At 46.1% G+C, this 24,655-nt stretch overlaps 1 protein-coding gene across 1 annotated transcript in view; it reads right to left on the bottom strand.

Annotated features, from left to right (window-relative positions):
- Nucleotides 1-8,015: 8,015 nt before the first annotated feature.
- Nucleotides 8,016-24,655, bottom strand: part of DRD4 (dopamine receptor D4) — a 253,598-nt gene continuing 236,958 nt past the window's right edge. The window contains exon 4 of the mRNA XM_085646388.1: nt 8,016-8,906. Within this exon, the coding sequence (XP_085502514.1) occupies nt 8,671-8,906 (236 nt within the window). The 3' untranslated portion in view covers nt 8,016-8,670. The remainder of the gene's footprint in view (nt 8,907-24,655) is intronic.

Raw genomic sequence — 24,655 nt, 5'->3', positions numbered from 1 at the left:
ATTGGTGGGAATCAATCTGTGAGTTTTTGAACAATCTGATGGCGATAGTTTAGTGTCTGGCTTGACCAATGTTAGTAGGTTTTTGGGTTGTGATGTGGAAAGGTAGCGTGAAGTGGTCTCTCCAGGCACAAGGGTCTGTTAATTAGTAGCTGAGACATAATAAGTAAGGCCGAGAGATTTAGGAGTGGGTCATTCTCTTTTGGTGTTAAATACATCAGGAAGCCTAAAGCTGCCAATGTTGTTGTTATGAGTATTTAGGATGTGCTGGTGCAAACCCTCAGTTACTTTTTTACTTTAATCTCGGGTGGTAGATGAAGTACAATATGGTAGCGTGTTTGAGCAAAATTGTGGAGCATTAAGAAGCATTCAAATAAGGATGTTGTAGGAGAATAGAAAATAGAGACGAAGGGAGGCTTTGGAACTAAAAGCGAGATCAACACTAATATTGTGTAGGCAGGATGTGTGAATGATGCTCCATTCCTCAGCAATGAGCCTTTGTATGATTCTGGATGATTTGGATGGAGTGTGCAAATAAGAGGTCAGTCTTGGTCAGATGAGGTGAAGAGAGTTATATATTTGATCCTGTCTGTATATTTATGTGGAATAGTGGGTGCAGAGAAAGAATATTGAGCTGAAAATATCGAATTGCACAAATATACTGGTAAAAATATCCTGGGTCATAAATATCTACAGTAAAATCCTCGTGGTCAAGAATATCGATTTTAGGTAAGTAATATCGATCTAAAAAATATCAAAGTGTTTAATATCGTTTGTAAAAATATAGGGGAAGATTTACAAGCCCCTTGCGTCACTTTTGCACCGTCATTGCGTCACTTTTGTGATGCAGCGGCAGCGTAAAAGTTGCGGCCCATTAACAACGTGACGCATCTAGGGAGATGCATCACGTTGTGAAGTCCTGCGCCACATTAAACCTGCATCAGGTTTAATGTATGCAGGATGGGCATTCTGTCGCAGGATGCCCCGTAAAAGTGACAGAGTGAAATCTACAGGATTTCACTGAGTCACTTTTACGTCCAAGCTGCGTCAAAACCCTGCTCCTGCTTGAAGCAGGTGTAAGGAGTGATGCAGCATGTTAGGCATAGGGCGCCCCTGAGCATTGCTGGAGTTGCGTCGTGCTTGCGACGCGACTCCAGCAATGTGTGACTTTTCCGTCAACAGATGCGTCAGAATAGCATCTGTCAATCCTTGCACCATGGTGCGCCGTATTGTAAATACGGCGCATCCATGGTGACGCAAGGGTATTGCATGTTGGCGCAGGGAAAGTGACGCATCTCTACAGATGCGTCACTTTCTTGTAAATCTGCCCCAGAGTTGTTAAAAATATCTATTTTTTTATTAATGTTATGTTTTGTTTCTATTTTTATTGTATGTGTTAAAATTTTAGTAGTTAATAATTTTCTTTTAATAGAATTTTGCGTTTTTAGTTCTGTAGCGGGTTGTGGGTTTACAGGGGAATAGGGTGAGAAGTAATTTAATTCTATAACATTTATTGATTATTTTTAGTAGTTATTAATTTTTTTCATTTGAATTTTGCGTTTTTAGTTCCATATTGGGTTGTGGGTTTATAGGGGAATAGGGTTGAATAATTGTTATTTATTAATATTTGTTCACTTGTGATATTATAGTGTTAAATGTGTAAATTAATGTATTAATAATTGTTTAATAATTAGTTGTTAATTAATTTAAATGAATTAATTAGTGCTTAATTATGGTAAATGTGTAATAAATTTTAGGTGTGTTTTGTGGTGTTTATAGGTGTAAATGGTGCGAAGGGTAGGAAGTAATTTATTTTTTATTGATGAATTATTAATTAGTTGTTAATTAACATGGCGGTGCGAGTTAAGCGGTCGTGCAGTGCCGGAGAGATGAGATGAGGCGGACGGGTGTGTAGGCGAACAGCTTCCATTCCCCCCCCCACCCAGCCACACCAATATGCATCAATAACAAACAAACGGCGAAGTCACTCACCCTGTATCAGTGAATTTTTGTGAATTTCCAGATTTTTGCATTGCTGGCCGAGATGGGGGAGGATCGTTGGAGCCGCTCGGAGCCCAGGAGAGCGGCTCTGACGTGGGGGAGAGCTGAAGAGCAGCTGTGGCGTTCATGGGCGGCATGAGCCCTTTCGCATAGCGGCAGAGGCAGCACAAGATGTGTGGACGGAAGGGGTGAAAAAGCTGGAAAGTGTAGCGCAAAGGTAGCGCTGGATACAAATTGCAATGCAGCCTCCCAGTTTGTGAATATTAGTCAGTGGGGCTGTATAAGAGGACAAGGAGATCCGCAAGTACAGCAGAGTGCCCCTATGGAGAAGAGTATACCGTCGCTGGCAAAAACAGGTATCCTCCCAGAAAAGATACCCAGGTACACCCTACGTACCCGCGCAGTTGGAAAATCGGTAGGGGTAAGTTCTGATCTACAATTGCCTTTAGTCTCAGAGGCCCCAAGCGAGATGGGTGTTAACAAAGCTGGCCTAACCCAAACAAAACTGTTAAGAGCGGGGAAGCCAGTGAGGCAATTGGGAAAGAGCTCACGTGGAAGGGGAAACAAATCGCTCCCCCCCAGGTTAGGATTACTGCCTCCCTCAAAACGTTTTATAATGTTTTGACCCATACAACAACATCAGGGACAGACAGTGGGAAACCAGCAACTATGTCTCAAAAGGAGTCTGATATGGGAGAGGTTCCAGCAGAGGTTAATACAGCCTGGGTGGCCACGGGTGGTGTTGAGGTGACTAGTAGATGTGGAGTATCAGCTGGGGAGGCATTCCAGATACCAACGCAGAATAGGTTCAGTGCTCTGGAAGTAAGAGATGAGGTTGATGGTGAAGGAAGGCCAAGACAGGAAGATCATCTTGTTGCAGAGACAGGGGGACTGAATATACATCTCAAAACCCCATTGGCCTCCATCCTCTTAGGCTTAAGAGAGGAGATCAGAAGTAGGTTCATAACATCAGAAGTCAACCAAGTAGATATACAAGGTACCTGCACGGCTTTGGCACAGAAACTAGACGACGTTGCAGCACGAACAAGCGCATTGAAGGAAGAGGTAGGGCTGATGAGGAATGACATCACAAAAAATACTGATGGGTTGGGAGCGTAGGTCAAGTAGAATATGGGACTCAGGGAAGATCTGGAAAGGGTTGAGAACCACTCCAGGAGAAATAATCTAAGAGTACTGAATATCCCGGAAGCTGAGGAAAGGACCAATTGAGGCCTTTATAATTAAGTTGTTAAGAGAGACCATCCTGAAAGATAGGCCAGACATTAACTTGGATTGTGAGATACAACGAGTCCATCGAGACCCTTTTAAACGAAATATGCAGAGACAGAAGCCAAGGAAAATTCTTGTAAATTTTCTCTCATATACCGTAAAAGAAACTATTTTGACAGCTGCCTTGAGGAATGGATCATATACAGTCCAAAACTGAACCTTCTCCATCAGGTCAGATGTGTGCCGAGCTACAGAACAGAAACAATGGCAGCTAGGCAAAAGAACTGATGAGCTAAATAAACTTGGAGCTAATGCCCAAGTGAAATTCCTGGCGATTCTGCGCGTCATGTGGGACAACCAGATGCGGAATTTATGGACAGCGGAAGAGGCAGACAACCCAATCGATACTATAAAGAAGAGGGGAATATACTGAAGGGTATAGTTCCCGAATTTAAGAATGAAATATGTTATAGGTTAAGGAATTTATGGAGATGCCTCCTCCTCTCTGGCAGTCCAATAGGCATGTATATGTCTGGAAATCAATGGAGGGTTCCCATGAGTAGGAGAGGGTGGATAGAGGTGGGGTAGGGCACAGGGTGGGGAGCAGTGGGAAAAAAGTCCTCATTATCAGTATTACTAACTTTTCGGCCTTGGGCCATTACTGGAAAAAAAGTCCTATAGAGATTGGAGAAAGTGACAACTTATTCCAGGTGTTGACCTGGAATGTAAATGGTCTTAGATCAAAAAGCAGGCAGAGGTTGACGTTGAAATACTTGGATGATTCTAAAGTCCAGGTAGTCATTTTACAAGAAACCCATTTAACCGCAAGTGAAAGCAGAGAACTTTATACAAAAGTAAAATGGATTGAGAGTTACGCTGCCTCTGATCAAGTAGAAAACTGTAAGGGGGTGGCGGTATTGGGCAGGAGGGGCTCGGGAGTCGAGCTAATCTCTTCTAAAACAGATAGTTCTGGGAGGTGGGTCTTAGCGACTCTTAGATGTTCGGATATAGAATTTGTTTGTGTGGCTTTTTATGGCTCCAATGTGGACGACCCCCAGTATATAGTAAATTTACAACTGACACTTGCTGGGGTAACCACGGCCAAGTTTGTGCTACAGCCTGTTCCCAGATGTAACAGATGTAACCTGCCAAAAGCTAATGATGTACATACTTTTTTTATATGCCCCGTAATAAAGGAATATTGGAAGGCTGTAGAAACTATCATTAGAGACATCTTAGGGAAACCCATAATCCTGACAGCGACCTTAGTACTTTTAGGGGTAAAACGCGATCTACAAACTACGTTGGATAGTAAGCAAAGGGGTTTGATATTCTATATGTTGCTTTTTGCTAGACGTGAGATATGTGAACATTGGACAGACACTGTGCCTCCACATCCTACAGGATGGTTAAAAGTGGCTAAGTGGACTAGCAAAATGGACACTGAATGCAATTTACGAATGTTGAGGGACATTTGGCAGGACTTTATAAATTGGACAAGTTAGTATTGAGATACAAAACTGGACCATGGTGAAATAAAATAAATCTTTCCATAGTTCTATGATTACACCAGATCATGGTAGCGTGGGAGGTTAATTCCCCCTGAAAGCGATAAGAGTCTTTTATGAGACTCGGGCGAGTCAACGCAATGGACCACGAGACAAACAAGGGTGCCAGAAAAACGGTCCAAGACTTGGAGAATGCCATGGTGATATGAGGAGAAAAAAAAAGAAAAAAAGTAATTAATTTCAATTAATTAATTAGTAATTAATTAAGGAAGTTGTGTAATTAATTTTAGGTGTGTGTTGTGGTGTTTATATGTGTAAACGGTGGGAAGGATGGGTAGTAAAACATTTTATTGATGAATTATTATTAGTTGTTAATTAATTTAAATTAGTTAATTAGAAATTAAATATGGTAATTGTGTAATTAATTTTAGGTGTGTTTTGTGGTGTTTACAGGTGTACATGGTGTGAAGAGTGGGAACAATTTTTTTTAATGAATTATGCATTATTTGTTAATTCATTTAAATGATTTAATTAGTAGTTAATAATCATAATTGTGTAATTAATTTTAGGTGTGTGTTATAGTGTTAAAGTATGTGTACTCAATGAATGTTTGTTATACTTTTTATTATTAATATATTTTAAATTCCTTATTAAATATGTTAATTATGGAAATAAATTTCAATAAATATGTTGATGTCTTTTTTTATTGGTGTGGTATTATACGGTAGAAAATAAAATAAATACAATTATGTTTTAAATAATGTTTGTTTGTGAATATTAGTTCCTTTAAAATAAATATTGTTTATGAATGTATTTATTGTTTTTTTTATATCATATTTGTAGGTTTTTGTTAGATGTAAGTAACATTATAATCTGTGTTCTTTTTATATGTTTAATATATTTAATTGTATATTTTAAAAATATTATTTATTTATTTTTGAGATTATTTAATTTTTTTTAATTGTTTAAATGTTATTAGTATTTTTTGTTTTTTTACTATCCAATACTTTCCCTACTGTTGCACTCACTTGAGTGGGAATAGTAATGTTACCCCTCCGCTATCCAATCCTTTCCCTACTGTTGCACTCACTTGAGTGGGAATAGTAATTTTTACCCTTCTACTTCCAGCACTTTCCCTACTTTTGCCCTCACTGAAGTGGGAATAGTAATTTTTACCCCTCTGCTATCCAGCACTTTGCCTACTGTTGCACTCTTTGAAGTGGAAATAGTAATTTTTACCCTTTCGCTATCCAACATTTTCCCTACCGTTGCACTCACTGGAGTGAGAATAGTTATTTTTACCCTTCCGATATCCAGCACTTTCCCTACTGTTGCACTCAGTGGAGTGGTAAGAGTAATTTTTACCCCTCTGCTATCCAGCACTTTCCCTACTGTTGCACTAACTGGAGTCGGAATAGTAATTTTTACCCCTTCTCTATCCAGCACTTTCCCTACTGTTGCACTCACTGGAGTGAGAATAGTAATTTTTACCCCTTCGCTATCCAATACTTTCCCTACTGTCGCACTCACTGGACTGGGAATAGTAATTTTTACCCCTCCGCTATCCAACATTTTCCCTACTGTTGCAATCACTGGAGTTGGAATAGTAAATTTAATTCTTCTACTATCCAACATTTACCCTACTTTTGCACTCAATGGAGTGGGAATAGTAATTTTCACCCCTCGCTATCCAACACTTTCCCTACTGTTGCACTTATTGCAGTTGGAATAGTAAATGTAATTGTTTCTCTATCCAACATTTTCTCTACTGTTGTATTTATTGTGTTGTGAAATGTACATTCTAATTTTGTTTTAATAGTTTATTGTTTTAATTAATTATAGAATGTTTCTTTAATGTTAAATTATTGATATGTGTATATATTTTATTTTTATATAATTTAAAAGTTTAAAAATTAAAGATAATTAATTTAAAGTAAATATATGTATATGTATACATTATAATGTTTGTGTTTATATTTTTTTAAGTTTAACTTTTATATTTAGTTCAAATGTATATTAAATTTAATTAATTTTGTTAAAGATAATTTTAATATTTTATATTTTTTATCTATATTATTTTATTATATTTATATTTTTTAATCGATATTTTTACATCTATATTTTTAACTTCAATATTTAAGTATAGGGAAGCAATATTTTTACTATCTATATATTTGTTCGATATTTTTACCATCGATATTCTATCAGTGAACCAGACTAGAGGCAGCATACCTGTGATGTGTTTTATCAAGGAAATTGGATGCCAAACAATTCTAGTGGCTCAAGAAGCAACTCATTTGCTTTACATAGTACTTACTTCACTCTCTGTACCTCCATGACTTTGAATGAGAGCTTAATAATCAGCTTTACAACAGCCTCAAGGAATGCCTTGGTGACTCTGAGAAGCACTTTTCTTTCACCATCTGAGACCATTCAATGCCACATTGGGTACCCAGGACTTAGGGGCATATTTACGAGACAGTGGCGGAGCATGGCGTTAGCCACATTGGTTTAACGCTGTGCTCCGCAACTTCAAAAACGCAGGGCTACACCGTATTTACACGGATACGGTGCAGCCCTGTGATTTTCCCTGCGCTAATTTTAGATGCCTACTGCCAACATAGACACCCTTTCACTATAGTGCAAGGGTGCCAGCGCTGTGGGGTAAGATTGTTTATGTGCAGGAAGGCGTCCCTTCCTGCACATAAACAATCTGAAATGGCATTTTGAAACTTCTATGTGTTCTGCTTTATGCAGTACACATAGAAGTTGCAAAATGTCATTTTTTTATTGATTGTTACCTTCCTGTACATAAACAATCAAAGGCTTTTTTGCTGTTTCTATGGGTGCTGCACAATGTAGCACAAATAGAAACAGCAAAAACGACCAGGTTTTCCCTGGTCTTTATTTTGGCGCTGCCCCATATTTACGCTGCCCTTCTAAATATGGGGCAGCGTCAAAATCAATGAGTGCTGCGGTGGAACGGCTACCACAACATCCATTGTCCACCCCTTTCACGCTAAGTATAGCGTGAAAGGGTGCCTTCTTCACAAGACGGCGTTAAGCCACGTTAAATGGCTTACCGCTGCCTTGTGAATAAGGCGAGGACCCTATCACCACTACAACGTCAGAAAAAGTGGCGTTGTGGTAGCGATAGGGGCTTGTAAATATGCCCCTTAAGTTCATGTGGCGTCTCAGTAAATCCCAGGCCATGTATTCTTAGAGCTGCAGGTGACCACACAGATCTACATACACAATTCTTGAGTCGTAGCGCTGTTCAGTTTTGACTGCACAATTTGTGGTAGAACAGTGATTTCATTCAATCATCTTTTATAAATTTTGAGGCAGCATGTTTTTATTATTTCCCTAGTACTCAAAGAGCCTCAAACCTGCTGGAAACGCATTGCTGTCATGAGGCGTATATAAAGTTGCCAAACCGACCATAAGTAAACAAAGTGGATGAAAATGTTACATCTCTATCTACTTTAAAGATTACTTTGTCCTTTTAGAGCTTTCCTTGCCCCTTCCCAACAACGTGCTGCCAGAGAGGGCCGAGGTGTGGTGGGCTGCAGGAATAATTCATGTCGTGGGTGGTTTGGGCATTTAAATCCCTTCATCATGAAAAGTGAGATTTGTTTTGCTATTGGCTGTCTCTCCGTCATCAGGTCCACACCGCCCGTGGGGCTGTGCTGAATTAATGCACGAGGATGAGAATAAAAGGTTTGGTAAAGAGAGCAAAACACATTCCACGGTGACACCCACTGTGCCATCTTCCACAAATGAGTTCCCCTTCTTGTGCCATTATTGGAAGTGCTTAGAAATTACCTTCTCCCTGTACAACTTAATTAGAAAAAAATGTTCCAGGCACCTTTGTAGGAAATACATTGTTTTAATGAGCCATACAAAATGTGGCAGGGCCGGCCGTGCATCCTTCCTATAGTCTCGGTGTCCGCGGGCACCATTCGCGCCAGCAAAACAAGTGCAAGACTTTGCGGAAATAGTTCCTGAACTCTGCATTGAAGATGGTGTAGATGATGGGGTTCAGAGCGCTGTTGACGTAGCCCAGCCACGTGACGATGCTGATAACTGCATCAGGGATGGCGCACGACTGGCAAAGGGCCCTGGTGATGTGCACCACGAAGAATGGCGTCCAGCAGACCAGGAAGGTGCCTGCAATAGATATAGAAGAGATTGTTAGACGCCATCAGGAGAGGACATGCAAATGCAAAGGTTAATTCTCAACACAACTTAAGAGTCCTGTGTTAGAATGGCAGTTCTCAACTTTGACACATTGGGGCATGTTCACAAAAAATGTCGGAAAGTAGTGTTGCGCTAAATTTGGCAGTACCGCACTCCGACATTTTTAAAACATAGGGGTACACTGTATTTACAAAAATACGGCACACCCCTGTGTTTTCCCTATCACTGGAGCTAAAAAAGCTGCCAGGCGCCAGCGTAATCAATTTGTAGAGCGCACTCCTTACGCATGAGGGTCTCAAGGCGCTGGGGGGTTGCTGCTACTGCTTGAATAGCCAGGTCTTGAGTAGCATCCTTGCACCATGTTGCAAGGGTGCCTGTGCTATAGGGGCGATTGTTTACGTAAAAGAAGGGACACCTTCCTGCACATAAACAATCTTTACAGGTGATTTGCTCTTTCTATGTGTGCTTCTGCAGCACACATGGAAAGAGCAAAAAACGAGGAGAAATTAATTATTTCTCCTCGTATTGCTTTCTAAGACCAGGGATTGCCTGGCCTTAGTTTTTGGTGCTGCCCCCGCCTTGTAAATATGGGGCAGCGTCACAAGCAGTGGGTGTTGCAGTGGATCGGCTACTGCGACCCATTGCCCGCCTCTTTGCCGCAGCAGACTGCTGCGGAATGGGGCATATTTACAAGGTGGCGTTAAGCCACATCAGTGGCTTAGTGCCACCTTGTAAATATGTGAAATGCCTCTATGCCACAGGAGCGTCAGAAAAAGTGATGCTCTGGTGGGTGAAGGTCAGTAGCAGCTCAAAGTGGGAGTGCTGCGGGGCGGGGGCATACGGACGACCGGAGGTAAGTACATAAATAAATAAATAAAACAAATTACATTGCGCGCGCTGCAACGCAAATGGCGTTGCAGCGCGCTCAATGTAATTAGTTTTATTTATTTTATGTACTTACCTCCGGTCGGCCGTATGCCGGAGTTTACAACCCCCCCACCCTGCCCCTCCGTCGCCCCACCGACCCGCAGCACTCCCACTACGAGCCGCAACTGGTGAAGGGGCTTGTAAATACACCTCTCTATTTTTTATTTTTGCAATTGTGTAACTGATATTTTCAGATTATTTTAGAGACGTTACCATTCAGTTCTCTAGGCATGCCTCCATGTCGTTAATAATATTAGTATATTGCTGCAAGAACAAAGTTATCACATGGTGTTAAAAATGATTATGGTGCTAACTCAGTGCTACTGCTTTCATTTACCTCGAAAAGTAAGGGGCTTAGTGGGTCCATCATGACTCGAGCCTCTTTGTGGAGGCTGACCACATTGGTTGCTTATCTGGATCTGTATTTCCCATAGCCTTCTGATTAAAGCCTAAATTAAGGTGGTTTCAAATGTCCAGATAACTCTCGAAGGGATAAGGTGACTAAAAACGAAATTTAAATGTCCAGTTTGCTGTTTTTTCAGTCGGAAATGCACTCATATTTCGCTTAGAGTGCATTTACCTTTGAGCTTTCTCCAGGCATTTTTTTTTTTTTAAATTGTTTTTATTATTATTAACGTTAGGGCAGAGCACAATCACAGGAATATCTATACAAATGCAGTCTGTTGGTACATTATCAGACGTCAATGCTCATAACACTGTTACATCAGAATATTGGTCAGATCTCACCTTCGGACCCATAGATAGCGCCTCACCCCCTCCCCGCTTCAGATGGAAATATCCTCATTCGGCAACTCCGCTGGGTCACAGATAAAGCCCCTGTACTTGTTCCAGGCACCCCAAACCTTCCCCCATTTCTGCGGACAACCTCGGTTAACATATGTAGTTTTCTCTGCTACCATTGCTTCATCCATGTCCCCACACCATGGGGACATGGATGAATATAGCCAGGTTGTGGGGCTCCAGACGCCCTCGGAGGGCGTCTGGAGCCCCACAACCTGGCTATATTCCGTTTGGCGACCATCATGCCTAATGTGGCCCAGTCCTGTGCCGGATGGTTTAGATCATTTGGCTCCCATATATTCAACAAACATCTTTTAGGTTCTGGTGTTACCGATACCCCCTTCACTTGTGAGATAGTCCGCATTACTGCCACCCAGTATGTCATAATCCTTGGACACTGCCATATAGTATGGTAATAAGTCCCCTCTTCTCCGCATTCCCGCAGACAATTCGGGTGTAAGGTATTCCCTATTTTGTGTAAGGTTAATCTAGTGAAGTATACCCGGTGCAGTATCTTCAACTGTATGAGTCTCAATCTAGAGGGTATTGCAACTTCCCGCGGTGACGAGAGTGCCATCTGCCATTCCAAGTCATCCATGTCCCCAAGGTCTGCAGACCATTTGACCTTCAGCGCCTGTGTCGGGTCAGGTAGGTTATTAACTAATTTACGGTAAGTGAAGGAGGTGGCTTTTTTCGTCATGTAGTCAGTGAGGAGTCTGTCCTCTAAGGGGGAGGCCTCCAGCAGGACGGTGTTGGGCGGTATTGCTGCCTGCAGTGCATGCCTAATCTGTATGTACCTGAATTGTTCAGCAGAGGCCAGCTCGTATTGGTCCTGTAGGCGTTCGAACGTCACCACCCCCCCCTTCACCCACAGGTCTCCCACCGTTGAGATGCCTATGGCGTCCCAGGCATTGAATCCTTTACTCTCTCTGAGCTTTCCCAGCCTTCCTGTATCCCAAAGTGGTGTAAGCTGTGTGATAACCCCCTGCCATCCCATTTTCTTTTGCGCCATATACCATATGTCTATTGTATGTGCCATCGGGCCATTCAGCGGGTTAGGTCGTTTTTTATTGTATAGGGCTGCCATAACTCCTCCATCTCCTAATAGATATCTGTCCGCCTGGAACGCAGGGTCGGACTGCGGGGCGTGGATCCATTGATTGATTATTTTTAACTGCGCAGCCCAATAGTACAGCTGTATGTTAGGTAGCGCTATTCCCCCATCATACCAACCCCTAACCAGCTTTTCCATTGCAATTCGCACTGGTTTGTTTCCCCACAATAGACTAGAGACCTCTGTGGCTATTGCTTTAAAATAGCTCGCTGGTACCGGGAATGGAGTATTTTCCAGAGCATACAAAAATCGGGGGAGTGCCATCATTTTAAAGAGTGCTGCTTTCCCAAGCAGCGTCAAGGGCAATGCGTGCCAATGTGCGGTATCCCGTTTTAGACGGTCCAAGGGGGGCAGTAAATTTTTGGTAATAAAGTCTTCTGGCTTAGGTGTCACATAGATCCCTAAATACCTAAAGCAGTCCGTCGTGATTAGGAGGTCACATCCTTTAGGCAGTTGTGGTGGCGGACCGCTAAGTATAAACAAGACCGATTTAGACCAATTTATGGTGTAACCCGGATCCCTCCCATAGTTTTCACAAACGTTCAGCAGCACCATAAGGGAACGTTTGGGTGAGGCCAGGTATAGTAAGATATCATCTGCATACAACGATATGCGGTCCTCCCACCCCACCGCCCACTTGAGTCCCCTGATGGTTGGTTCCCACCTGATCATGGCTGCCAATGGCTCCAACACCATGGCAAACAGCAAGGGGGATAACGAGCAGCCCTGGCGAGTGCCGCGTCCTAGCGGGAAATCTCCTGACATGTGTCCATTGGCCGTAACATGTGCAAGCGGTTTCGCGTATAACAGGCTCACCCATGCGCAGAATTTAGGGACAAAGCCCAGATGCCGAAGGACCGCAAACAAGAAGGGCCACTCCACCATATCGAACGCCATGCGGGCATCTAAGGAGAGAATAACAGCCGGTTCTTCAATATAGGGCATACGGGCCAGTACCCCATGGAGCCGTCGCAGGTTAAGGGCCGTGTTGCGACCTGGCATGAAGCCTGATTGGACCGAGTGTATGAGGGTCGCCAGATACGGTGTTAAGCGCGTTGCCAGAAGTTTTGCGAGTATTTGAGTTTCAGCATTAAGTAATGATATGGGGCGATATGAGGTGCATTCCGCGGGAGGCTTTCTCGGTTTCGGAATCGCCACAATGGTCGCCAGCCTTTGGTCCCTCGGTAGTTCTCCCGCTTCCAGACTTTCGGTGTACATGTTTAAGAGGTGAGGGGAGAGCGTACCCACCATCTTCTTATAATATTCAACGGGTACGCCGTTAGGCCCTATCGCCTTCCCCGACTGTAGGGACTCAATTGCTGACTTCAGTTCGTCCGCCGTGAGGTCAGCGTCCAGCGTGGCTGCCGCCTCCGGTGGCAATGTGGGCATTTTTATGTCGTGGAGGTAAGCCAGCGCCTCCTCCACCGTGTTGGTCGTCACAGGGGTGTACACCTGGGCGAAGTACGCAGCTAAGCCGTTTACAATTTCCTGAGGGTCGGATACCATCCCTCCCTCCCGAGTGTTAAGCTGCGCTATCCAGCTCCTTGCTAGTTCTTTCTTGTCCGGCCAAGCCAGAAGCCTACCCGCCTTATCCCCAATTTCATATATCTTGTGTTGTGTACTCTTTAACTTGGACTTCGTAATCCCCTTTAAATGTTCTCTATATTCCTGCTGCTTAACACAGAGGGATTGTGACGTTTCTTGTGTTGGGTGCTGCGTATGGTGGTCTTCAGCCTGCTGCAGACTCGATTCTATGTCCGCTAAGTCCCGTCGCTGCTCACGTTTATGACCAACTATGGAGGCAATGGCTTGCCCTCGGATAACCGTTTTGCAGGCCTCCCAAAGTGTGACTGAAGATGAGGCTGACAGTGTATTTTCTGTAAAGTAGTGGTGCGTCGCCTTGGTGAGGTCGGCAACGATTTTGTGATTATTTAAATACCCTGGGTATATGGGGTAAATGCGTCGCCTAATTGTGCAGTGACACGTATATGTAAGCAGCGGTGGGGAATGATCCGATATCCCTCTGGGGCGGATCTCTATGTCCACTACGTTCTGTAGGCTGTCCGCCGATGTCAAGAAGTAATCTATCCTGGATAGACTATTAAGAACTCCCGAGTGGTAAGTGAACTGGCGGGTCTTGGGGTGACGGCATCTCCAGGCATCTAGGAGACCAAGGGCATCTATGAAACTCGTTATGTGGGAAATTTTACTAGTGTGGGGTTTGGGAGGATGCCGGTCATTAGTCCCGCTAATTGTCGCGTTGAGGTCACCCCCAATTATCATTTCCCCCGCTGGGAGAGCGAGCAGAAATTTACTGAGCGCTGGCAGGCCACAGCGTGGAGCGCCGGAGGGATGTAGACAGACACTATATTAAAGGATCTTCCCTCCCACTGACAAGCTATAGCCACGAAGCGGCCCTGTTCATCTGTCCACGATTGATGGATAATCAGGGGGGATTGTTTTCGTACCAGGATGCCTACTCCCCGCGACCCGGAAGAGAACTCTGAGTGCGCAACCATTTTAAATCCAAATCTGTCCAACGCTTTACATTTCGTTCCTGTTAAATGTGTTTCCTGTATGAGAGCTATCGCTGGTGCACATCGTTTCAAGTATTGCAAGACTAGACCTCTCTTAATCTTATCCCCCAGCCCGCGGACATTCCATGTAACCAATGATAACGGAACAATTGGGCCCATCTGTGACTGCAGTGTCTCAGCGTTTGCGTGATACTGAGCCATCATGTCTATCCCGTTTGAAACTTACAGTCTGTGCCATTGAGCGTCTGCCTTCTCTGTACCCAGTTTCTGTGTACCCAGGTGCATCCAATGCCCTAAGAAAAACAACAACAACTAAAAGCATCCAACAGTGTGCTAACAGTCCCAGCCCCCCCTCCCGCCTCCCTGCCTCCCTGCTTGACGGACCCCGAACTACCCGCCACCCCAACAGTGCAGAGTGCCTAAAACCCCTCCCCGATACCAATACTTGGGGGCGAGAGCAATCGCCCGCTGTCCTCGGAGACTCATCTTTCCCTCTGGATTCGTAGCGGTCTCGTTGTCCCTCTCTGATAGTTCGCATAGAGCGAGCGATGGTACAGTCTCACTTCACTCCCTCGGATCTTTCTGTTTGCAGCAATGGCTCCCCCGATCCTCTGTCTCCAGGCATTTTTGAGCTTTCTCAGCGAGTCAGATTTCTTTTCTTTTCAGCAGTTAAGTTGGGTGTTCCTTTGATTAGAGAAAGTCTCCTAATGTCCATGTGTAAGTAAACTGTTTCTATCCAGGGGAGCTGGTGGCGTGGCACTATTTCGTCTCATGATTGTGAACTGTACAAGGAATATCAGCCTCGATGAAGCCTGTTACTTGGGTACGTGTTGCAAAGGGTGGAGTAGGCATTTTCTCTTACTAGGATCTTGAATTGGAGGAGTGTAAGGTTTACCATGGAGTAGGCCAGAAACTGCAGGCCTCATTTGCAAGGAGTTAACGTGCCACCTTAATTCCAAAGCGCAGAGATACGTCATATCTACAACGATATGACAGATTCCTTTCCTATCTCCTGCGCTGGCGCACAATTTGCTGCCATGCGCCGACACAGGCACCCTTGCCCCATAGTGCAAGGGTGCTTGCGTTGAGGGGAATGATTGTTCATGTGCAGGAAGGAACTCCTTCCTGCACATAAAAAAATCACAAGAGGTGATTACATTGTTCTATATGTGCTGCGGAATGCAGCATGCATAGAAAGAGGAAAGAAACGAGAAATTAAAACATTTCTCCTCGTTGTACCTCCCTACGCCTCCCCTGGGGAGGCATAGCATTCTGACGCATTTCCAGGTTTATGATTTCTCATAAATCTGGAAATGTGGCAGAAGTCATGGGTGTTACGTGGTAACACCCACAGCAACACCCATGGCACGCCCCTTTCACACAAAGTGTTGCATGTAAAGGGCCCATATTTACAAGAACACGAAAAGCCATGCAGGGTGGCTTTCGTGTCCTTGTAAATATGGGGCAGCAGGTTGTGCTGCTGGTGCGTCACAAAAGTGATGCACCCGCGGCGCAAGGGACTTGTCAACAATAAGCCTCTGCATTGTTAGCATGATGTCTTTGTTTCAAAAACTAAACACACACACACACACAGACGCACACACTCTCTATCCTTCTCTCTGTCACTCTTTCTCTATCTGATTGCAACCTTGAAATAACGTGCAAGCAGACACTGTGAAAAATAATTATTTTCACCAATTTGTGGCTTCAATAAATCAGAGCAGAGACTCAGAATACAAAATGTTCTTTCGAGAAATGTGTTTTGTTTTTCAGCCACAAAAGCGTGTTAACTTCATAGCCTAGTGCACCGATAGCAATCTTGATTGAACTGGAAAGTTTACAGCAGCCTTAGAAGCCCATCTTTGAAGTAGCCCAGGTCAAAAGTCTTAAAAACTCTGGGATAAGTTAGCAGATGCCGTGCATAGCTTTGGCCAGTGTGACTCCCTAAATGGGATGGGTATGTTCAGTCGGGCATCCCTCACTCACTGTGGCAGAGGAATCAAGATATAACTCACTGATGAGGTCAAAATGGGGCGAAACTAGTCTGGGAATGTTAATGTTCCCATATGGAGGAACTTGGCCTGGCAGTTTGGACTGTACGGTTCATACTGGAGCAGGACCAAGACTGATTTCAATATGGTTGGTCTGTGTCTAGAGTATCAACGTGAGCAAAAAAACACAACAGACTGGAATGTGTCCCGAGTAATTACCAGTACCTCAGATTATCTCAGGCATTCCACCCATCACCTTTTTGTCTTCCTCAGTGTGATGTCCTATGTGTGACGAGTATGCCCAGATGTGGGTCTTGTCCTGACTGTGTCATAGCATTCAAGCAATAACTCACTTATGAGGCCTACATAGGCTGAATTGGTCTACTGCTGCCTTTGTTCTCATCTGGAGGGCACATGGTCTGGCATTTGGGCTAGACTGTTTCCAGTGGAGCAAGACCGAGGCTAATTTGCAGATAGCTGATCCCTAGCAAGAGTGGCACAAAGGAAACAAAAACAATGGACTGGAGTGCTGCCGGAGTCATCACCAGTGGCTGAGATTCCACCCATCACCTTTCTCATCAATGCACAGTGACATTACGCAGCCCTATCACCTCCAAGACTTTAATAGGAGTGGATACATTTTTCAGTCTTTGACCGTCTTCATGTTGTTCATGACTGGAAGCAGTCTGATATGAAAATGTTTGTAGATTTGACATTTTTTATTTTTCATATTACATTTTAGCATTTGTGATAACCATATATGTTCAAATGATTCTCAGTGGATTTAGCATTGACTTGTAAGATCTGTTTCTGGCCTGTACATTGCTTGTTCAGATCACAGCACAATTACCCAAAATTTAAACTTTTAACAGTTAACAAAATGAATACTAGGTTAGATTGGGTATAATAATAGCATACATAAATATGTTATGCAAAGAGCTACTAATAAAAGTATTATATAAGGAGCAGGTTGTGTTTGCAGATATCTTGTGGTCAAAACACTAACGTTGCAGACATTTGCACCTCTTTAAATACTGAAACCAGCAATCACAGTGTAGATGTTCAGCACTTCCCACTACAGGCAATTGAAAGCTGTAAAGGAACCCCCTCTGGGACCCCTTCAGGGACAATGGGAATGCTTCTAGGTGGTTAAAAGCACCCCTTAAGTGCACATCTAAATTGTAAACAAACTTACTTAAGATGGCTGGGTTAGAGAAATCCTTGTATGTGGTATTTCTATAGCAAGGAATCTAGCCAAAAGGCTTGTGAAGCGCTGTACAGGGTCAAAGACAAACATTAAGTCAATAAGTGATAGGAGATGTAACTGGTTTGTGGACTGTTAATGCACTGAGTTGTATTGTTCTTTAAAAGTGTTTGTCTTCAACTTTTCCCTATTTTGGAGCAGTGTTGGGATAGTCCTATGGAAATGAGGATGCTGTTCTAGATCCTGGATGCATAGATGAAAATGTCTTACTGACATGTTTTTTCGTTTTTACACCTGCAGTCTATTGATGTCCTGACTGTGGGTGCCAAGAACCAGTAGAGATGGCAAGCTTGTCTGGAAGATAAGCATGGGTGCTGCTCATGATGACTTTCTAAATGATGCAGCTGGTTTTGAAGATGGTGTAAGCCTTCCACAGGAGTTAAAAGAATTCAATGAGGATGGGGCTGATGTGATCACATTTTTCCAGGCCCTGAATGAGATGTGCTGTGGCGTGTCGGATGCCCCTAAGAGGTGCCAGAGTGGAGTCTAGTAGGCCGTGGAGCAGGAAGTTACCACCATGCATATGAAAGAGTAGGATAGCCTGAACAACAGTTCTGAAGTTGCTTTCTGGTAGTTTCACTTTCTTTTGCACAGACAGTTGTTAGCAAGCGTCTTTTGTTTTCTTGTGACAGAAGGGTGAAAGAGAATGCTCTTTGGAACTAATCTTTGTTACATGAATAAGTTTAATGCTGCATGGGTTAACATGTTAATAAAGTGTTCTAAGTTTCATTACATTCTGACACACATAATGCATGTCCTGTCTCCCAATTCCCCATCCTTTTTAGGTCTCGCCTAGGCAGCACATGGACTGTCTCTTCGAGACATGTTGTATCCAGCCTGTGGGCTTACAGCCTGCCCATTGTTTTTGATTAGTAACTTTCAGTGACCTTCGTAAAGCCTTGCTTCTAAGTGGTAATTTGTTCTTATATGTCCCTCCTTTTTGTGTATTGCTAACGTGCACGGAGCATGGCCCTGTTACTTGTAGCCTTTCACTTGTGTGCATATAGACTAGTTTCTCCGCACTATTTTTTTCACGTGTTTCAGGAAGGTACCGTTTTCTTCCTCTGTCGTGTTGTTGTGAGGTGTCTCCAGCAGCATGGGAAGGCTCTCTGCTCGCAGAACTGCTCCCCCTGCCTTTAGATTTCAAGCGCAGAAACAATTGTAAACAGGCCTGTAAATCTTGTTCTGTGTTTTGCTCATGCTTTAATCAGCTCTGTCTCCTCCCATCCGACTTTACTGCCGGCATGGGCTCTCTGAACATGCTCATCCCTCGGAAGGACTCTGCTTACCGTCGGCTGCCTTACTCTTCTTTTTGCTACAATCAAGCTCTTGTTACTCTATCTGAGCAGCCCGTTTTTGTACCAATAAAATGCGTTTTATTTAAAAGACTTGTTTTGCTTTTTGTGGTGAATGTGGGTATTAGGATTGGTTTCAGCCACAGTTCCCCCATCTCTCACACTGTCACTGATTTTCCCTTAAGTTATTTTTTTTATATTGGTATTGCTACAGAAGCTCATGTTTTCTCTCAGTCACTCACACTCATTCAGTGAGTTGCCCACTTTGGCATCCATTTTGTGTTTCTCTTAGCATCTGTTTTAGATTACTCCGAGAGTACATTTTCATTTGTGGCTGTCCTGGCCATAAATTGGTGGGAGTTGGGGGTGCTCAGGGATAGGACATGATGCTTCTGAGGGAGAAGGAAGCAATAGTTTCCAGAACATCTCCACATTGAGGCTGGCTCAGCTATCATTTCGCTTCTTGTGACCCTTCCTAACCTGAGCTGGTCAGCAGGCCAACAGTAATGTCAGGCGTGTTTACTTGTGGAAGACTGATGACGTACTGGTGCTTTTTCATGTGCTGTGCTTTTATAAAGAGGCCAAGGAAGGCATTTTCTAAGCTCTGAGCTCAGCCAAAAACATGAGTGGAACAGCCATGGCTGTTTCTTTCTGCTAATTTAGGTAACACATGTAACCATGCCCCGCAGACAAGGGAAATTGGGACTGCACACTATGTTCTTTTCCTGGCCAGTTCTCTGCCATAGGATTCGGAGTTAATCATATTTCTCAACATTCCCTAATTTCACAGTCACCGCATATGTTTTATCTAATATTGGATGTGCCTTCATTAAAAGAATGTGGATCATGGCTGGGCCTACGCTGTCCTTTCTGAGGGCAGGATATGATGGCTTAGAAAATCCACAGGAACATGGCGAGTTGTTTAATCGCTGTGATGCGTTGTTTATTGGTTGCAATCTTCCATTTCTCACGCAATTGCCATACAGCGTAGCGACCGGTGCACGTAAACGATACGTGCAGCAACATAGCATGAAGCTTTAACACATCATATGTGAGTACACCCACTTTATTGCTATGTTGACAGCAGTATATGTATAACATAAATTATTAGAGTTGCATTCCGCATTCCAGTTTGTGGCTTGCCCGTCCCTCCCACCATCTCACTCATGTCTCTGCATGCTCCTCACTGCTTGCTCGTCCATCTTTATGGAAATGTCAAAAGCCATTGCAATCCGGATTCCAAGTGTGAGGACTTCAGCTCAAATGTATGACTATTGCAGCACCATTTTTTAGTGAAATGTTTAGTTGTATTCAGTGGCGAATGAGTATATGCTTCAGTTATTTGTATCTCTACACAGTGCCCATTTTGTTTTAGTGGTGGCAGGATGGCTCAGTGAGTTAGATGGTGGCCACTGTAATCTGCAGATCATAGGTTCCTCTCCAATTAAGGACAACTCACTCTTTCATCCATCTCAGCTTGGTGGTTTGGAACCATTAGTGATACCTCCTACATATGTCATGACGCACTATGTAAAACATTATTCATAAGTAATAACTGCAGCTATTATTTAAGTTGCTTAGATGCTGAATGAAGTGTAATATTAAAGAGCGTTATTCAGTGGAGGAATTATAAGCGCTTAAAAAGTGGCTTATTGTTCAGTGAAGCTCTAGAGGCCCATAGCGAGTGGGTGGTGGTAAAGTTTTGCCACACATTTCATGGCGCGCCCTATACACTTTAAGGGTGCACAAAGCACATATTATACTTTGGTCATAACAACATTCATATAGCACACTCTACCAAGTGCATTGTTTCTTGGTGCTGATGAAAGGCATTATGACAAACCAACTCACCTTTAAAAAAGTGATAAATTGAGTAGAGCACCTAGGAGTCAAACCTGGGACTTTCAAATCACCCACAGACCTCTGGAGTACATGCATTAGTACACTAACGTTTCTCACGTGACTTTTCTCCATCTGAAGGTGATTTAGAAAGGGTGTGCTGTGAAATTAGTTATCATGAACTTAACAGTGTGCTCGCAAAACTCGAAAGCCACTGCTCAGTTAGAACATTCACCAGTAAATATACCAATAATAGCACCGGTAGTGCTCCCAGCTACAAGACTGCACCTTCATGGTGCTGCGAGTGATAGGTATTGGAATCCCAACGCAACAGCACTCAATTTTTTATTAGGTTGAGCATCAGCGCACATGCGATGTATGCAAGACCTGCTCTGATCACTCTACAGGGTGTAATTACACCTGGTGCTTCTCATTGGTTCACACTCCCATCCCTCTTATTTCCTTGCCCCTTATTGGACGGTGCTCCTCATACATCACTTCTGTTTTAAGTCAGGAGCACCGGCCAACTACAGTTTCCTTACAGTGTAGTTCTTTACTATTTTCTTTGGGGCTACTTATTTTTTTTTTTACAAGCAACCCGTTCTGCGCTTTCACTTAATGACGGCTGCGGCACTTTCTTTAGACGCGGGTTGTCTAAAGAAAGGTGCGTGGCCGCTCTTAAAATGAAAGTGAGGAATGAGGTGCTTGTAAAAAAAAAAAACGTGCTTCCCTCAGTCTGTGTGATGCCACTCCTTGCCCAGAGCCACTCGGTCTGCACATGTGGAACAAGTGGCGTCACCTCCTGAGGGCCGTAGCCTTCCTCTCTCCCTGTTGCCTTCTCGGTGCCTTCCTCTCCCCCTGTTGCTCAGGAGCATTGTGACTCCCTTGCTAGGCTGAAACCCCATCCAGTGCCACATAAGGGGAGTGCCCCTTGTGTTCGGCAGTTCTCAGGCCCATCTCAGCAGCTCCCATGCGGAAACGTCTTCTCCTGACTCTGCTACCGTCCTGCCGGAAGTGCGGTAAGTCAGGTGGTGCAACTGCGGCCCCCGGGGGAAGAAAGGTCAGCAGACTAGTCTTCCCCCAGGGATTTCGCGCAAGGGAGGGACAGGGTATGGAAGGGGTGGGATAAGGGGTGGGGTCGTTTTAGGAGGATAAAGGGGGCTGGGAGAGGAAGTCCTTCCTCTTCCTTTCCCCAGCGCCTCAGGGTGGGTTAGTTAGGTTGTTTTGGGAAGGGTTGGGATCGGAATTGGAGTTATGTCGGGGCCTTCAGGCGGCGGAGCGGCGGACACGAGGCGGCCCAGTCTGGCGACGGGTGGCGGCCTGGGAGCGGTGCACACATCGGCAGAGGTGGGGATCTTGGCGGCGCAGAGGCGGTTGATCGGCGATGGAAGTAGGCGCGGGGCAGAGGCCAGATGACGCGGCGGTGCGTGCAGCGCTGCAGCTCCTCGGCCGCGCTGGGAGAGCAGATCTCCTGCGGCCGGGGGTTTTGGACCAGGCATGGGTGGGGATGACCCGGACGCCGTGCTCGGCCTCAGCGGAGGTGGCGGCGGCAGTGGCAGCATGTATGGAGGAACCGCCTCCAAAGAAGCATGCGGTGACCGTGCGGGGGGGGCCAGGAGAGCAGGATCCGGGGGGAAGCGTGGGGATCGGCGTATGAGCCTCCCTGCGCTGGGGGCCACAGGAGTTTGCGGGGTGGGGGTGGGGGGGAGCGGGGCCAGGCGATTCTGGAGCAGGGGGTCACACAGGGCGGCCATGGGAGGGGTGCGGGCGGAGCGGGGGGAGACGTTGCGCTTGGGCAGGGGAGGGGCGGGGGCCTGGTTGAGTACAGTGAGGACAGCGACCCAGGGGAGGAGAGTGAGGAGCCGGTGGGGGAGGATTTTGCGCTGTTTCTCTCTGGCAGTGAGTCGGCGGGGGGAGGGGGGTGGGTGGGGGGAGGGGGGGCAAAGGCAAGGGCCCGGCAAAGGTGGCGGGGGGTCTGGGCGTGAGGCCCCCGGCCCCTCCAAGGGCACGGGGCACGGTCGCGGGGCATCGGGCGTGGGCAGGGGTGAGGTCAGGTGGGACGACCGGTGGGAGGGGATGTCGTTGGAGGAGCGCATCCGGAAGCAGTGCCGGTTGATTGAGGAGACGGAGCGCAAGTGGGGGGAGATGTGCGCGGCCAGGGAGAGGGCGGCGGGGGGGTGGCGCCGGGGGGGGGCGCGGTCGGAGGACGGGGTGGCGGCACGTGGGGGGAGTGCGGGGCGGGCGGCAGGGCGTGGCCGGTGGGTATGGGTGGATGAGTCAGGGACTGACTTGACGTTTCAGAGACCTGGTGGCGCTGGGGCCCCCTCGGACTATGCCGGTCCCGGGGGGGAGGATCCAAGCCAGCGCAGTTTGCTGGCAGAGGCCAGGGTGGGCCGGCGGGGCGCACAACGGCCTCCAAACGCCGGGGCGAAGCAGCAGGGGGTCCGCGGCAGCCTGCCCTCCATCGCGGGAGCGGGCATCGTCGGCGCCGGAGTATGAGTTTGTGCAGGGTGCGCAAGGCAAGGGTGTGAAGCGAGTGGTGCGTGAGGTGCGGACGGATTTGTGTACGGATGATTTCGAGGAGGAGCTGGATTATGAGTCGGATGGTGAAGAGTTGGAGGAAGGTGAGCTGCGTGAGGTGAAGGGAAAGGCGGCAACCCGAAAGGTTGGTGTTTTGCAGGCGCCAAAGGCCAGCTGTAGCAGGACGCCAGTGGAGAGGACGACGGCCCCAGTGTTCGGACGGGCGCAGGAGGTGCCAGGCAACATTGCAGGTGATGGCACGTGGTGGGGGATGGGGGGGGGACAAGGCTGAGCATAAGAAGACATGCAGGTCAGTGGGGGTAGGTGACGGATCGGTGCGGGAGGCGGGAGCGACAGCAAAGGGGACAGACCTGGCGAAGGCGACGCACCTGGGGGGGATGGGAAGCGGCTCGTGGGGGCCGGTGTGCAGACGGACAAGGAGGGGGAGAAGGATGGGAAAGATGAGGGGGGGGAGAAGCACAAAAAAAGCTGCCCTACATGGGCTTGGCGATGCCTTTGGGGTCGCATTTGTCAGAGAAAACGAGGACACGGATTTGGAAACATGAGTATGTCGATGTGTTCAAGTTGTTGCACAGGGAGATACAGGCTAAGGAGGGGTCTAAGGAGGAGGAGTGGGAATTGACCAGACGGCCGCGTGTGCCGGTGAACATGGAGAATTGGACGTCGGCCTTTTTGATTTACGCGAGCATTTATTGCGAGAAGCATCAGGACAGGGCCATCGCGTTATTTAAATACATGGATATTATTCGCAAAGCGCAGATGCACTTTGGGGGTTTCGCCTGGCTTAGCTATGACGAGGAGTTTCGGGCCCGGATCAGTGTGAATCCCGATAAGCCCTGGGGAGAGGTGGACCAGGAATTGTGGGTACAGTGGATGCCTTCGACACAATCGTCCGCGTCCACGCATACGGCCAGTGGGCTTCCGGTGACATATCGGCCTTTTCAGTCCCATCCCGCCTCGACAGGGGCGGGGGGAGGACAAACTGGCGTCGCGAGTGCCGGCGCAACTGGCCAGTCGGCCAAGAGCGGGGGAGCCAACACGGGGGCCTGTTGGAACTTTAACAAGGGTTTCTGCACCCGCTACCCGTGTAAGTTCAAACACGAGTGTTCCAAGTGTGGAGGGCGACACCCGGTCACACAATGTTTTACGCTGACCACTCCCTCCGAGCAGTGGCGAATTACCAAGGGCAGGGGCCAGGCTGGGCCAAAGGGCTCCTACGCCGGTTAAGGTGGAGGCCATGGGTCCATGGCTCTCCCGGTATCCTGATGGGGAAGTGGCACTGAAGCTTTACTGGGGGTTCACTGAAGGGTTTCGGGTGGGGTATCAAGGACCGCGGGAGCGCAGATGGGCGGAGAATTTGAGGTCAGCGAAAGATTTGCCGGGGGTGGTGGAGGCCAAATTGCGGAAGGA

This window comes from Triturus cristatus, chromosome 3_1, assembly GCF_964204655.1.
Source record: "Triturus cristatus chromosome 3_1, aTriCri1.1, whole genome shotgun sequence".
Taxonomy (NCBI): domain Eukaryota; kingdom Metazoa; phylum Chordata; class Amphibia; order Caudata; family Salamandridae; genus Triturus; species Triturus cristatus.
The sequence above is the reverse complement of the archived record's forward strand: the minus strand, read 5'-3'. Positions and strand labels throughout refer to the sequence as shown.